We start from the raw sequence: 15833 nt of genomic DNA on the forward strand, positions 1-15833 counted from the left end.
GGTCAGGGAGGTACACTATCCTCAAAAATGTCCGTAATGGACCAGGAGAAAAGCGTTCCCGCTGGGTTTGTGGAGCATATCATTATGACATTAAAAAAAAGCCAAAATTATATACTGATTGGCGGGATTCGCTGTATATTACGTTCCCTATCACGTTCTCTTTCACGCTGAAGCTGATCTTATACTAGACTGTATGGCAGTGGCCAAGCACCTGTTTATTTATACCATCGGTCCTCCGTACATAGATCCAATGGAAGCATTAATGCTTCTTCATTTTGTCAACGCCAGAAATGGTGTATTGACACATTACCTGCTGAACTGAAGACAGAACCCCAGGAGACAAATATAGGTATACGTGTAGGCCTTGGCCTCTGCGACACTAACTTGGCCAGGAACCGGGTTGATTTATGATAAGTTTGATTAATAACAAACGAATTAACCCTGTGGCGGACAATGGAACGTGGAATTTAAGTGTTTTCAGATAACTGAGACTAAGAGCACTGATATAATGTTACAGAGTGACGCACTCTCTATGTACAATTTCATTAGCCATTGCAGAAAGAGAAACTTTCTTAGAAAAGGCAGTTTCAGGTAGAATTGACGAAATCGTACCTAGATTAAATGAAATGTTGATATGGAATATAGATTGAGTTCTCAATTTCCAGCCCCAATCATTCTACAGGGTTGCAATTATTGTATGTTTCCCCTATACTTGAAATCGTATCTTTTTTTTCCAATTAGTATTTCTCATTACGCAATAACCAGCAGATATGAATGCTGGTAGAGAAGCGTTGCTATGGCAACGGTGTAGCTGCGTCACTGTAAACAACAATGCTGGCAACACAACAATGTTATCTCAGGGAATGTATCAAATGATAATGTTTCATATTGAAGGGTAGGCCTAATATATATATATATTACTGCTGTGATATAAGTGAAAATTTATCAAGTAATGTTAAAATGCATGTGGGTCTCGCCATGGAAAGCTCAAATGTGGAGAAGAAAGAGAAGCGGGAAGGCGCCTTCCTCGTTGAATTGGTGACCGTAATCAGCCAGCCTTATTCAGAAAGATATTCAGCTCCATATAGGGGAATATCCTAGCAGTCAAAGGTAGGTTATATTGCTGTCCTATGGATGATATAGGTAAAGAAAGACATTCTCATATACTTCTGTTTAAACTGTAGTTCTTGTAGAGTTTTACGAAATCAGATACCATTGTTCAAAGATGGTAATTGAGATGTGCCGACTGGTGCATTTTAATGATAAAGTTTGTAGTGTTTCATGTCATTATTCATATATGTTTGCTAGTAAACTGAGATATCTAAAAGAACATATTCAGTAGCTTCCTGAGGAAATAATCAGTCCTGCCATGTTCGTATGTCAACAGAAATTTTGTAAATAATGCATGCCATGGGACATTCGTTGCTGGTATTAGTCTTTCTGATGTATACGGAGTTAAATTTTTTGAATTATGGGATATGTAAATTTGGAGCAAGTGATTTCGTGTTAGAAGGGTTCTCTTCCTAGAGATTGCCATGCTCTCCCATTTTTAGAACAGTTTGATAACAAAATGCTGTAAATGATTTTTTGATGAACATTATGAATATCCTGTAGTCACCAATACCTTTTGCTGTTTTTTCATGAGAAATGTGAATGTCACTAGAACTTGTTTGTGCTGACTTATGATTCTTGTTTTTGATCTGTCTAGCTGATTTTGAGGAGTATTTTCAAGCATAGATTAGTGCCACCATTATTATGCTTTGTGAAAGAATTCAGGGATATGCAGCAGTATATCACACTGCAGTTTGGCCAAATGTCACAGAATCCTTACTCATATGTTTGAGGTTATTATACACCAACAAAGGTGAAGATAGGTCAGAGCGGCTTATCGAAACCAGTGCACTATTGAATGTAGGTTTGTTAAAATGGTAGCCAAAATTAGGACATAGTAACCTCAGTGACTATTTATATCATAGTGTAGAACAAGTTATATAATATGTATTGGAATGAATTGTTCTACAGTGGCATATCCAATTACTACTGAGTCAGTATGCATAATTCCTATATCTATAGGACAATTAATGTGTAGTAGTTTTTGTCAGTAGATAGCTGATTGTCTATTCTTTAAGCTAATGTCATATGTCTGCTTGAAACTCGATGTACATTGCAGTAGCTGTATTGTGACCAGTGAGGTCATGTGAAAGGTTACTGTATAAAAGCTTTATGTATTAGATGATGCAAGTGAAAAGCACATTGGAATGGTTGGGTAGCCAATTTTGACCCCACCTTCTCATGGTAAACTTGTTTGTACACCTCTTCAAGGGTGGAACCAATGAAATGAATACAAGCAGGGATTCCCAGTTTGTTACCTTTATCTTTTACTGTGTTATTATTTCTTTCTCTCAAATATTTACCTTTACTAGTTTTTATGTCTTATCCTTTAAACTTGCTTCAAGTTTTTTTATTGTAAAAGATTATGTACTTCATATCTTATTTCTTAAATGTATAGTTGTTGTGTTTGCCAGAAGAGCTGACGTTGCTGTCCTTTGAGATACTGTGCACTTAGTTGCAATTCACTTAGCAGTAAGGTCTCATGGGCAGGATTAGGGAAGGGGAGGAGCAAAGGAGGTTATAAGGGTAGGTTCCTTTAATGTGAGTGACATGAGAGAAGAAGAGAAGAGAGAGAAAAATTCATAAAGGGGTTCAAGGATAGGAGGATGGATTCTTTTGTTAAGCATGGAAGAGGTTGAAAAACAATATGACAAGGTGTAGGAATGATTGGGAGGGGGATAAATGTGATTAATGCTGGAAGGAGGCTTTTAAGGGAAGATTAGGAAGGTGAGGCCCTTTTACTGTGACTGAGTTTGACTAAAATGGCATTATGTGGTATAGATGTGTAAATTCTAGGATTTTTTAGTTGCACTGTAAGACTGGAACACACATGTACGGTATGTATGCATATGCCACTATAAAGTGGGTATATAAATCTAGGGAATAGAAATGAAAGAGATAAGGGTAACAGTGGAGAGACTGAATGAACAGGAAATGAGGTTGGAATACTAGAAAAAGGTATGGAAAATTGGTAGATAGTGGAGTCAGAAGTGAGGGTACTGTGGAAGGACTGGAATGGTTCCTCTGGGAGGCATATAATGAAGGCAGTAGAGGATGTGCTTTACAAGAGTGTTGGGATGAAAAAGTTGAATGGATATAGACGAGGTCTGTAAAGGAGTTTTTTGCCCAAGCAAGTTAGGGATGTGATAAAGCAGGAGAATAACTAAAAGATAAGAATCAAGAGGATGATACTACAAGGAAAAAAACAACGGAAGATGGAAACTTTAGGGGAGTGATGTGTGAAAAGTGTGTAGAAAACAACAAAATCTTTTGGAAGGAAATGCAGAGGGAGAGAGAGAGAGAGAGAGAGAGAGAGAGAGAGAGAGAGAGAGAGAGAGAGAGAGAGAGAGAGAGAAGTGGTAGCATTAGAAGAAATGCTGGGGGATACCTTTTGAGTGTCAGGTGAAGCATTTAATCAATGGGTGGAGTACTTGAGAGGGCTAATGGCATTAAAGGATGGGAGTGAGGCTTTGATAAGCATGGGAATGAAGAGGAGTGAAGGAGTAAATCCAGTTAAGGAAAGAGTATCCAAGGATGAGTCTTGATTTAATATGTCAAAGCTTAGATATAATAGATTTGAAAAATCATACTAGTTTTGTTCAATATGTAATGTTTATGGTGGTTCTTTGTCATTGATCTAATGTGGCAAATTCTAAATGCTGTTGAGTTTTACATCTTACAGGTTTAGATAAAAGTGCTAAGTAAAGATGATGGAAGATGTGAATGCTGAGTGTAAAAAGTTCTGCACAGAATGGGCCAACTTCCACAAAGTGACGCGAGTGCTGGTAAAAGCAATTCGAAGGATACATCATGGAATAAAAGTAGAGCATGCGCAACTCAAGGGAAATATAAAGACGTCAAGTGTACAAGCAAAAGTGTTGGCTAGACATGAAGCTGCCTTAAAGAAAGTTGTTATGGGCCTTAGAGATTATGCAGCAAACTTTTTGGAAATGGAAGAACAGTATAGAGAACTCTTAAAATCTAGGAGTAAGTTCTGTAAAATTCATTTTAGTAGAGTAGAGGAGAGACATACTGAAGTAGAGGTACAACGGGACACAATTCTTTTCTCAGTTGAAAGTATGATAAAAGCTCAGTTAAAAATTATGGGGGGAAATTTCCATGAAAAATCAAAAGTGTTGTCAGATGCCGGTGTTTTCGAAGTTATAGCAGCATACAATGAGATACTTATAAAACTAAAGAACATCAAGCCTAAGAAAGATGATGAATATGAAGCTGAAGATGAGGAAGAAAATGATGATTCAATGTATAGAACTGTAATGCCAGATAATCTGATTCCTCCACTGTCATGTCTGAAACAAATGACAGCATCTAAGATTCTTCAGATTGTAGGTAGAGAGAGAGCACCTCATGTAACTAAGTGCATTGCAGATACCTTAATGCTTGAATTCAAAATGCCAACTGAAAATGGAACATTGTTGCCTTGGAAGCCTGTGAATTATAGTGGTAAATCAGGTTTGATTAGTGGTGATATATTTGAAGATGCAATTGCTAAGGAAGAAGATGAAAATAAGATAAATCAGCAAAAGTTAGACTTAGCTTTGCGGATGGAGTTTGGAGAAGACTTTCCAGGCACAGATTATCTTCCCGCTAATGATGCTGGAGATGTTACAAGACCTGTATGTTGTTCTAAAGTCGATTGTCTAATTAAGACTAACTCTGAGCTACTCAACTTACTGGTTGAAAAGTTTACAAAGACTACTGGAGTCCTTGGTAAGTGTTGGATGTAAAGTACTTTAGTTCCTTCACTCTGTAATACAGTGTTATTATATACTGCATTTTACATCAGTTATTTGAAATACTCAACAAGTTTGGAAGATGCTTGAATGTAAACTACAGTATATATGTTCTAAATATGATTATGAATGTGGTCTTACAGTTAAAGGAATGGTCAAACAAAGTAAGTCTGGGGAGAAACGTCTAAGTAAAGCTGCTAGAACCCGTATTGAAACATACTATGTGGAGAGAGTTTGGGGTGAGGGATCAGAGTTTGTTGAGGAATTGGTGCTGTGGGTTCCACCACCAGTCAGACCCCCACCATTCCCACCTCCAGCGCTCCTAATGCCTCTCAAGCTTTTCCAAGTACTGACTATCTTCCAACAGTACTGCAGTAAAGGTATGTCACATGTCTAGATTATGATATTAGGTGAGTGCTGCAAGGATGTCCTGAAACATAGTGTATTATGTACAGAGAAGACAGGGTGGAAAATGTATATTCCTTTTATTGTTAGAAGACAATACATTAAAGTATTGACCTTGGTACAGAATTTGTGAGGGATTAGGTAAGCTGCATTAGTTATCAGTACAGTTTTTTTATCTGGCATTCAGCTAAACATAAAGCTCTTATGTTTGGAATATCCAAAATCTCAGTACAGTTTTATTCAGCATATCTTAGCCTACTCTTGGTATTTGTTGAAAGTTCGTAATACTGCAGTAGTTCCCACCATTGTTGCTTAGCTATGTTGTTTACAGTTTTCTTATCCAAGCTTCAGTTCCTGATTTCCACAGTAATTCACACTCATCACATGGACTTAATTTATCTTTGGATATTTTCTGCATCATCCAGTTATGGCATTCAGTTCTTGTAATTTATCAATGGACGTATCTTCTGACAAAGGAGAAAAATGTAAACAGTAGTACTCATACTGCACATAGATAGTTGAAAGGTGTACCAGATTGATGAGAGAATACAGTTGTTGTTAATCACTCAATAGTAATATCATGACCAAAGTAAAGGACAACGGTTCAAATTTTTCACAGAATTAGAACAAGTTAAGCAAAGGAAATACGGTACTGTGGAACAGGAGCATGATGTTGAAAAAATATTTGTAGTATATACAGTATTGATGAATTGATCTTGTGACTGGCACGGTAACATACTCAACTGCCGTGATCCAAAGTCCTGGATGATAAAGCTTTCCCTGTATAGAGATCTCAGGGCAGAGAAACAAATGATGGATATGTTTTGTTGTAAGAGAATGATGGATACTATGCATAAGATTTTGAAGGATCAAGTAATTATTTAAAAATGATGACTGAGAGGAGATGATAAGAATGGCACTACCTCGCAGACACAGGAAACGGCAATCAAGTATAATAGATACATAAATGTTAGCAAAATATCCCACTCTCCCCCCACACAACTGGCTTTGTACTCAATCACTCCACTACCACATTACGGTAGATGATACAGAACATATCTTGGGTGGATTCCACCAACCACAGCCTCACTGTCGCACAGTAAATTGTTTTACACTGTTCACTGACACATCCTCTCATAAAAAAGATTCTTGACACCACCCTCCACAGTTATAGAAAAAAAATCAGGTGGTCAAATTGTAGTTGGCAATAAAGCCGGAATCACTCACAAAAGCTTAATGTCTAGAATCTTTAAGGTCTATATTGGAGTCGCCCAAGGAGCAGTTGTTTCTCCAACCCTCTTCAATGTCTTCTTATATGACCTCCCATTAACTCTTGAAGAATACAGCCTGAAGATTCTCTCATTTTTAAGGACTCTACAGAAAATTTCGTACAAAAACTGCTCACTTAGTCTCATGTTAGATGTAGTGTAGGATTGAGTTTCTGGTTTAAAGGGTAGCTCATACATCCAGTTGAACCTTAACCTAAATGAAATATGAAGGAGGTTTATGCTTTTATTTATTCTTGAGGACCCAGTTCATAAGTGATTTTTACTCATGATCACCATTGCAGTGTATACGGATGGCATTATCTGTATCTGAAAACTGTACACTCAATATTGTAAGTATGTAAATAACTTTTTGATATCTGAACAGATTCTGCTATATACCCTTTTCATTGTTATACCAATTGTACACTATTTTCCTATCATATTGTATGATGTGCATATTTTTCAGCTCTTATACCTGAATCCTGTTTTACAAGTTGTGAGGGCGTGGTAGATGAGTGTCGACACTTAGCCACAAGTTCATTTATAGACAGGGGTATGGTAAGGGGAGTTGGTGCATATGCTCGCTCATCCCCTGAACCTTACCAACTACCTGATGCGAATTTCTGTACTGTAGGTGGTAAGAGGTTGTATTTTTACTTCCATGAATTCTTAAAATGTCATAAGATCAGTGAGGCCTGCTTATGATCATGTAATATTTATATAGACAACCAAAAACAGAAAATATTTGAGATGCAACAAGTAACTTTTTTTTTTGTACAGGTGATGGCTTTGGAGATGTAGTTCAGTTACTAGTTTGGGAAATTAATGAAATAGAAAAAACTGAGGTGGAGAAGGAACCCAAAGACTGGCCTGTAGGGGATGAAGTAAGTGATTGTGTGTTTGGAATAGGCTGTAACTTTCTGGTTGGGGGAGTCTGTAACAGTCTCATAAAAGATATCACTTTCTGATTTAGGTTGATTGCATCTTTTGGTTGTAATATGAAGATTTCATGAGAGGAACTAGGGAAAGATGTATGAAAAGGATAACATTATTGCTAATTTGAGATGTAAAGAAAGAAATATGATCCCTCCAATAAATCAAACCTACAGTATGATATCATCAGTCGAGTCTCAGAAACCACTGTTCCATCCAAGTTCCTAGTATGGTATGGTGTTTTGAGGCTTAGGGATTGCAACTTTGTAGCGGAAGTTTATTACCCTTTAAGAACTTTAGGATTTTCTATAAATTCCATTTGAAAGTTACAATAGCTTTTCCCTAAAGTAAAGGTAAATATTTTCTTTCCAGATTATTTAACAATTAGAAATTATTCTTTTACATCCTGCTTAACTTGGTTCACAGTAAAGAACCTCTTTTGTTCCTGCTTGGAAGTCCAATTTCTTTATCATCTTTTTTATGGGAAGGTATCACATGTCTTCTAGCAATCCAAAAACATGAAATCCACTTCTCCATTTCTTTTAACTAGACTTGTGCTTACTCTGTTACAGATGTGTTGAAAATTTGTTATTCATGACCTCTTTGCTGTTCATTTGTACATATAATGTAGAACAGCTTTTAAAATTCACAGTTCCGTTCAACAGGTAGGGCTGCTTCTTAGGCTAGGAGCAACAGTCAATTCAATGCTTTGTTGGCTACAGCTTCATTCGACTCACCTTCTGCACACCTGGAACACAGCCCCCTACTACCTCCTCACTCAAGCTGACTTACCTAGAGTTATAGAAGAACTAAAGAAGCTAAGGGTAAGTGGATGAAAATTGTATTAAAGTTTAACAATACTCTAATGATAGTGTTGATCCTCATTGTTCTGTGAGTAGACAACTCACTAGAAGAGTTAAACCCATTCTCCCAAGTTTTCATTTATTTTCAGCTTGCCCCAAAGAGGGCTTAGAAAATAGATAAAAGCTTAGGAAAATATACTCTAACTTTTCCTGTTAGTTATGGAGATACTACTGTAAATGCATCTTTGACATGAGGAATCAGACAATGACGGTCTCTTTTCACAAGCTTAAAGCTGACTCTTTCGTGTGGATGACATTGAATTAACATCTTGTGGATTTTTTATTGCAACTGTATTACTCATAATGTTACAGATCCAGGAAAGAGATAACCTCATCAAGACAGATGATATGGCTCGGCTACTGTATGCCATGTCTCGTGACAAACTTGTGAAAATTATTGAAGATATTGTAGAGAAGACAAAGGTAGGAATTTCATTTGCATTTCTTTTGTTCAGTGTTACTTGCAGGTGTTGTTTGTTTTCCACCATTTTTATTATGTAGATAATGTCATCTATCATTTATCTCAGTAATTCACTTACATTTTGTTTTCCCTATATGGAGAGGCCACCTCCAAGATTACCTTAAGTCATTTAGTCACTGGTTATGAGCATCTGCTTACTTCATATGTTTAAAGGTGATCAAAGAGGATGAATTCTCATGGATATGTCTTATTTTCTGTGGTAAAACTAGTGTTGTAACCCCCTTGTGGCAAGAGTTCTCTCAGATGTTCATTAGGGGTCTGTCTACAAGTGAGAAATATAGTTTGTGATAGATTTGAAATTCCATGATATTACAAAGAATAATTCTTATTACTTTATTCTATCTTCAGGACTATGAAGCAGAGACAGTGGAAGCTGTTAGTGCTGTCTGTCGAACTGTGAGTCTGGCCCAGTTACAAAATTCCATGCCCAAACCACAGATATGGCGGGGAATTGGCCGTATTCCTCATGAACCACATTTCTATGTCTATGAATATATTGGTATGATCTCTGACAGTGTTTTAAGGCATTATGTGTTGATGTATTCGTGAGCTTTTGTGATGTAGTAGTTAGTATCGCTGATAATGAATCACATGCGGACATGCCAAGGTATGAATCTTGGACAGGACTGTTAATTCAGAGCCAAACTAGCTGTTCATCTTTCTCTTCGGGCTCTTTGATGAATGGGTATTTAATGTAGGTTAGGATGTATATATGTACTTTTACCTCTACCTTTCTGCCCCAGGATTCCCTTTTCTGCAGCACTCAGGAAGCTGGCTTCATCCATCAGGTTGGACCACAGGTCAAAATGTATGGTGAAGTTGTGTGCATGTTCATGTGGAGTGAGCACAGGACAGCTGAGGTTTAAGTGTTCAGTGGGGAAGTTGCATCTGAGGCATGAGGGGGTATTATGTTATGCTGAATCATTGTTTGTAATGCTTGAGGTGGGTGGTGTTCAGGACGCAGATGAGGAACAGTAACTTGCACATGTCTAATGAGTATAGTGTCAGGCATATGTATGTCTGGGGTAGTGGTGTGTAAGACTGGGTTGGGGGGGTGGCTCTTTGGTGCTCGTTGGAATAATTCCACAAAGTATTATGTTTCACCCACTATACCAGTCCACAACACACTCTTTATGCATTCCCTGCCATACTCAATCTCTCTTACACCCCTTAATTGCTTTCTTCATTTTCATCTAGTCTTACCTTATGTTCCCCTCAAATAACTCATTTCCACAGCCTGGATTCTTGACGTCTTTGACTCATCCCATGTCTGTGTTTTGGCTTCATAGGTCAGGTTCAGGAGGACTCTGCTGTCCCTTAGTCCTTTCTGCACTTCCATACTTACACCTCTTCCCTTCAATATTTTATTAAGAGACCCATCAGCTCTTCTACTCTGTACTGCTCTCTCTCTCGTATCACTCTGTCCAAATCACCTAACTGACACTAGATAGCTCCCAAATACATAAATTCCTGTGCCTCCTTTGTATGTGTAAGCATAACCATACTCCACTTGTAACTCGCCACACTGCAACTGAAAAATTTTAAAAGATTAGTTTCACAGCAACATAAATTTTTTCAGCTTTTGTATCATGTTCACCTTTTTATGTATTCAAAGTAAAATGCCTTTGTTGGAGTTTTCTCACACATATTGATTAACAAGCACCTCTATGATTTAATATGCTTTCCCCTTATGATAAGCATCTTCCACAGCTGCAGTATTAGAACCAGTACTGGATGCTGTTTCAAAACTCGGTGTGGTGTTGCAGCGACGTGCAGGAGCTACCATATTAAAAGTTGTTTGTTATGCATGGTTGGAACACATTAGAATTCAGAAGATAAAGTTTTCCCTTTGGGGTGCACAACAGTTGTTGAAAGGTATGTGAATATTTTAAACACAAGTAAGGGCATTTGAGTTTTAGTCTTCTAACACTTTGGTTTCCACTAAAAGAGAAACAGTTTCTCTGAAAAAAGTTTATGTATAAGCCAAAATATTAGAAGAGTAAAACTCAAAACCTCTCCTGTGTTTACTCACCATCCCAATCCACATTGTTTTTGAATATTATTTGGTATTATTAGAAAGTAACTATTTATCATTAGTCTCATGCTGTATTCCATGAAAGCAGTTTACAATATGTCATAAATAGTATTTTAATAGATTCTCTGCTGCAATGCCGTTGAATAATCCTGAGGTGACTGAAAATGATATTTAGGCAGACATGTATGTCTTTTGGTGCTTTAAGATTAGAGGTAAGGAGAAAGATTAATAGCTATCATGGTAAGAATGATTTTACAAAGGTGTAGGCAAGAAGAACAATAAAGCATTAAATGAGTGGAACATCTTAGGGTATAGATGGTATGATGGGTAAGATGGTGAAACTGCTGTGGAATGGATCTGGAAAGTGTGTTTGGAAGCATGAAAAAAGTTGTCAAGTGCATGATGACTGGACAAAGGCCATAGTTGTCACATTGTATAAAGGAAAGTGGAATAAAAGAGAGTATAAGTATTACTGTATAGAGGATTGTCTCACAGTGCCAATTACAAGGTGTCTTGTGGGATATTGATTGATCATTTAAGAAGGATCCCTTCCTGTGGAGGAACGCTGAGGGTTAGGAAGGGAAGAGTGCGTAGATCAGATGTTTGCACATGGAAAGATAGTGTGATAAATCTTACATAGATAGAAGGTGTGTGCAGCATTTATGGATTTAGGAAAGGCCTATGATAAAGTGAATAGGAAGACAGGAAAGTTTTTTTACTTTACATATGTTCACGGGAGACATTTGAATGCTATGAAGAGCTTTTATAATGGATGTAGTTGAATACTTTTTAATGGAGTCTACCATCAAAACCATAGTGCATTGTTTTGATACAGTCTCTTTTCCCATCGCATACTTCTTACTGGATTATTATCTGCTACTAGTCCCTGAGCCATCAAGTCATCCCTTATTACAAGAGCTAAACCCCATCATCCTTTCTGTTCTTTTTCTTTTCTTGTCAGGATTTATAATTCATGAAAAGTCAGGTGTGTTTTCTTCTTTTTGATAAGTTTTGTCTTGACACCCTAGCAATATCTGATTTGATTTTGTCTGTGCAGTTTCTGAACTTTAGTTCTCTGCCACTGCATTCATGTTTACCACTTTCAGTTGTATTGTTCTAGTGTGTCATAATCCTGGTCTCTGATCTCAAGATGTGGTTGTCTTGCTCTCTGTTCTTTTTCAGATTTTCATGCACTAGCAGAATGGTTGCAGAAATACCCAGGTCTGGCACCGGAAGCTCGTACTCAGGTCTTAGCAGTGGATGTGTTACGAGAATGTGAGGGTGTGGCAAGGTTACTCATGAGACAACCTCCTTTAGTTGTAGGGTATACCTCACAAAACCAAGTGGCACCCATGGGTCCTATCAGTGCAGGTGAGAACATTAATCTTCTTTCTTTACCTTCACTTTAACTACTACCATCTGAACTGTGGTTGATAAATGAATATGAACCTAGGTCAGAATACAGTCTTACTAATCAAACCTTGACCATTTGGTGTGCCAGATGTTGGTTTTGGAAAATATTCCAAGTTTGGGTGATATACTTGCACATCATATTTTACATGTACTTTCTGTGAGTTTTTATATCCAATTTGTTAACAACAGAGTTTCAGTTAAAACCATTTAACATTTTGTTTTAACCATAGATCTTAATCATTTACCGAACTTCAGCATCTCCATAAAACAGGTGTTACTCCATCTTTAAATTTGTTGACCATTCCCACCTTAGTCTCATAACTTCTTGAAGATTATTCCTTCTATATGCTTTTCATTGCCTCCCTTATTAGTATTAACAATTAATGTATCAAAAGCTCCTTAATCAGAGAAAATTGAGCTCTGCATATTATAGATATGATTAGTTTTGTTATTAGATTCAACACGTAGATGGGGATCAAGAATATGTGACATAAAGTGTTATAGAAATGTACGGGGAAGATTCTTCTTCAGCTAACCAACATTGAATGCAGCTTAGAATATGGGGAATTAAACTTACACAATCATTAGTAATGCTTTGAATATGCAAAAGATATGCCATATAATGTATTGTCCAGGGTCTTTGAGAGGGATCAGGATTATTAGGGTGTGGTTGATAGCCTGTTAAGGCCCAGAAAATATTTTTTTGACTTGAAACCATTTTTATTGAAAATAGCAACCAAATACATACCACACGTTTCTTTTTCAGGACGGAAACATGATAAAGAAGTCAAACTAAGTCCAGATAATGATGACATCCCAGCAGAAATGTATGTCCCAAATCAGCAGCTATGGCTGTCATTGAGAGCACGACCAGCTTCCTCTGTTTGTGTCAAGATGGGTTCCTGTTGTTCCTGGCCTTACTAATATGTAGATTGGTGAACATGAACTTTTGTATGGTTAGTTGTTGGTGGTTCACCTCCCCACTATGCATTGAGAAGATTTGCAGATGATTCTTCTTGCCTCAGTAACTAATGGATTTAATTAGTTAACACAGACATTAAGCTCCTTATCTTGACCAAACATGTGTAATGACATAATGACAAGGTTAGAAACAAAGTGCCTATTACATACTGGCAGTGTCTGTGTATGCACCAGTCTTATGAGTCAATAGAGAAGCATCTAGTATTTTGGGGATATTGCTGTTTAGAATCCAATAGGCCCATAACCTTAGAAAACCATCCTACTGTGTAGTGATGGTGGTGAAGAATGTTTGGTGAACAAATATTTCAGGTTCAGGTACAAACCTTATTCACTCTTAACAGAGTGGGTGAGGTTTTCATTTGGTTGTCACTGTTACAGGGTGAAATTATATATATTTTCAGTGAAGAACTGTATCCCTGATGAATGCAGTGTGGATTATCATTTACAAATTGGTGTTGATAATGATTCACTTACTGTTTTGTTAGTATATGATTATTTGAAATTATATATTCATCGTTGATATAGTGAGAATTTTTCATTAAGTGAAGGATCTCAAACACAAGTTTAGTATCAAAACTTTTCCAACCATAATTAGATAAAGGATTATGAAATTGGAATGATGTTTGATGAGTGTTGAATAACTTACATATAACACGCAGGTAGGGGTTTTGAAATTATTCTAGCTTCCTATATCTTGTTCAGAACATCTTATAAATGTTAAACGTTATCTGGTGAATACCACAAAATGCAAGAAAATGTTGAGTGTAGTATTACATAGGGAAGTTTTCAAGTCTTTTTACAATGTTCACCTTTTTCCTGCACTGGAAGCAGGGTAATGCATGAACAAACTTATTCTGTTTTGGATACTGAATATAAAGAAAGAGGTCCTGTGGTGAATCCAAGAATAACTGGGGATCATATTTAACCACAGAATGGCATGGAATCTCCCTAACTGAAAGTATTCATTCATGTAAAAGGTTTTTCTCCTTATCTAAAACTTGGAAGAAATATGGAAAATTGTAATGATTAACTTGTTTGAAAGTTTTGTCTTGGACCTTCCCCTATACAGAAAAACTCTGGCTGTGCTGCTGATTCCATTGAAAACATTTTTGCATCGAACTATAGATTTATGTATTATAACTCAGAAAGTCTAGTTTAAATACAGATAGAACCAATAATCTATGGAATGTAACTTACATAACATTAACTGAATCAAACTGATTAAATTGCTCCCTATTACATTAATTTTTTGTGTCAATTATATCCATTTTACACTTCACACTTACCCTAGAAATAGGGGGGAGAGAATGCTACTCACTTGTCACCTGCATGTTGTAGAAGGTGACTGTGAAGGGCAGGAGGTTGGGGGGGGGGGGGGGGGGAATCAAAAATCATCCTCTTCTATATTGTTACTTTTAAAAGTAGGAGTTCAGGAAGGAGCCAAACCAGGATCTTTCCTCAGGGGGGGTCAGGGTGAGGGCTGTGAATGAGCATGGTTGTAACCAAAATGACAAGAAGGGAGATGGCAGAAATGCTTGATGAGGAAAACCTGATATTCTATCTCTGACAGAAACTAATGAGGTGGAGTGGTGCAGAAATGTTCAGTGAATGATATCCAGGATTAGTAAGAGGCCAGTAGTCTAGGATAGGGTGGCATTTCTGATGTAGAATGAGGACTATGCGAGGAATTATACTGTGGTTTGATGTGGGCTGGAATGAAAATATATTGTGAAAGTGATTGTTAGTGTTTAAGCACTAAAAAGAAAAGTCAAGAAGAAAAATTCATTATGGGAGGACCTGAGGGAATGCTTTGACAGTTTTGATGTAAAATATCAAATCAGAGTGTCTAGGTATCAGAATGTAAGGGTCTTGAAGCAATGGAGAGAATAGTTTGGGAAAATGGGGTTTCTAGTGCAAATGAATATGGGGAAAAGTTTGTCAAACCATATACTGAAAGAGAAATAATGATCATGAGCAATAATTCCATAAATTCATGAATAAAGTGGCATAAGGGAGTATATAATTACCATATCATCTTTACTGGTATGAACAAAGCTAATGCAAGCAGCTATTTCCAGTTTTACCATGGGTATCACTGTGGGCCTTGAAAAAAACATCAAGAGAGCATGCAGAGAAGATTTTAGCATTATATATGGTGTGCAAAGTGAGAGGGTTAGGGAAAATGATTTGGTAAACAGAGAAGAGGTAGTAAAAGCTTTGCGGAAGATGAAAGCCGGCAAGGCAGCAGGTTTGGATGGTATTGCAGTGGAATTTATTAAGAAAGGGGGTGACTGTATTGTTGACTGGTTGGTAAGGTTATTTAATGTATGTATGACTCATGGTGAGGTGCCTGAGGATTGGCGGAATGCGTGCATAGTGCCATTGTACAAAGGCAAAGGGGATAAGAGTGAGTGCTCAAATTACAGAGGTATAAGTTTGTTGAGTATTCCTGGTAAATTATATGGGAGGGTATTGATTGAGAGGGTGAAGGCATGTACAGAGCATCAGATTGGGGAAGAGCAGTGCGGTTTCAGAAGTGGTAGAGGATGTGTGGATCAGGTGTTTGCTTTGAAGAATGTATGTGAGAAA

At 37.2% G+C, this 15833-nt stretch overlaps 1 protein-coding gene across 1 annotated transcript; it reads left to right on the forward strand.

Annotated features, from left to right (window-relative positions):
- The first annotated feature begins 806 nt into the window (after positions 1-806).
- LOC139754037 (uncharacterized) lies at positions 807-14489 on the forward strand. Its single transcript, XM_071671022.1, has 11 exons — positions 807-1110; positions 3794-4842; positions 5009-5245; positions 7005-7175; positions 7319-7422; positions 8137-8295; positions 8647-8757; positions 9164-9314; positions 10526-10690; positions 12033-12221; positions 13030-14489. Exons 2-11 carry the CDS (start codon positions 3819-3821, stop codon positions 13185-13187), a joined length of 2469 nt encoding a protein of 822 aa, XP_071527123.1. The 5' UTR covers positions 807-1110; positions 3794-3818; the 3' UTR covers positions 13188-14489.
- The last annotated feature ends 1344 nt before the right edge of the window (positions 14490-15833 follow it).

The sequence above is a fragment of the Panulirus ornatus genome, chromosome 16, assembly GCF_036320965.1.
Source record: "Panulirus ornatus isolate Po-2019 chromosome 16, ASM3632096v1, whole genome shotgun sequence".
Classification (NCBI taxonomy): domain Eukaryota; kingdom Metazoa; phylum Arthropoda; class Malacostraca; order Decapoda; family Palinuridae; genus Panulirus; species Panulirus ornatus.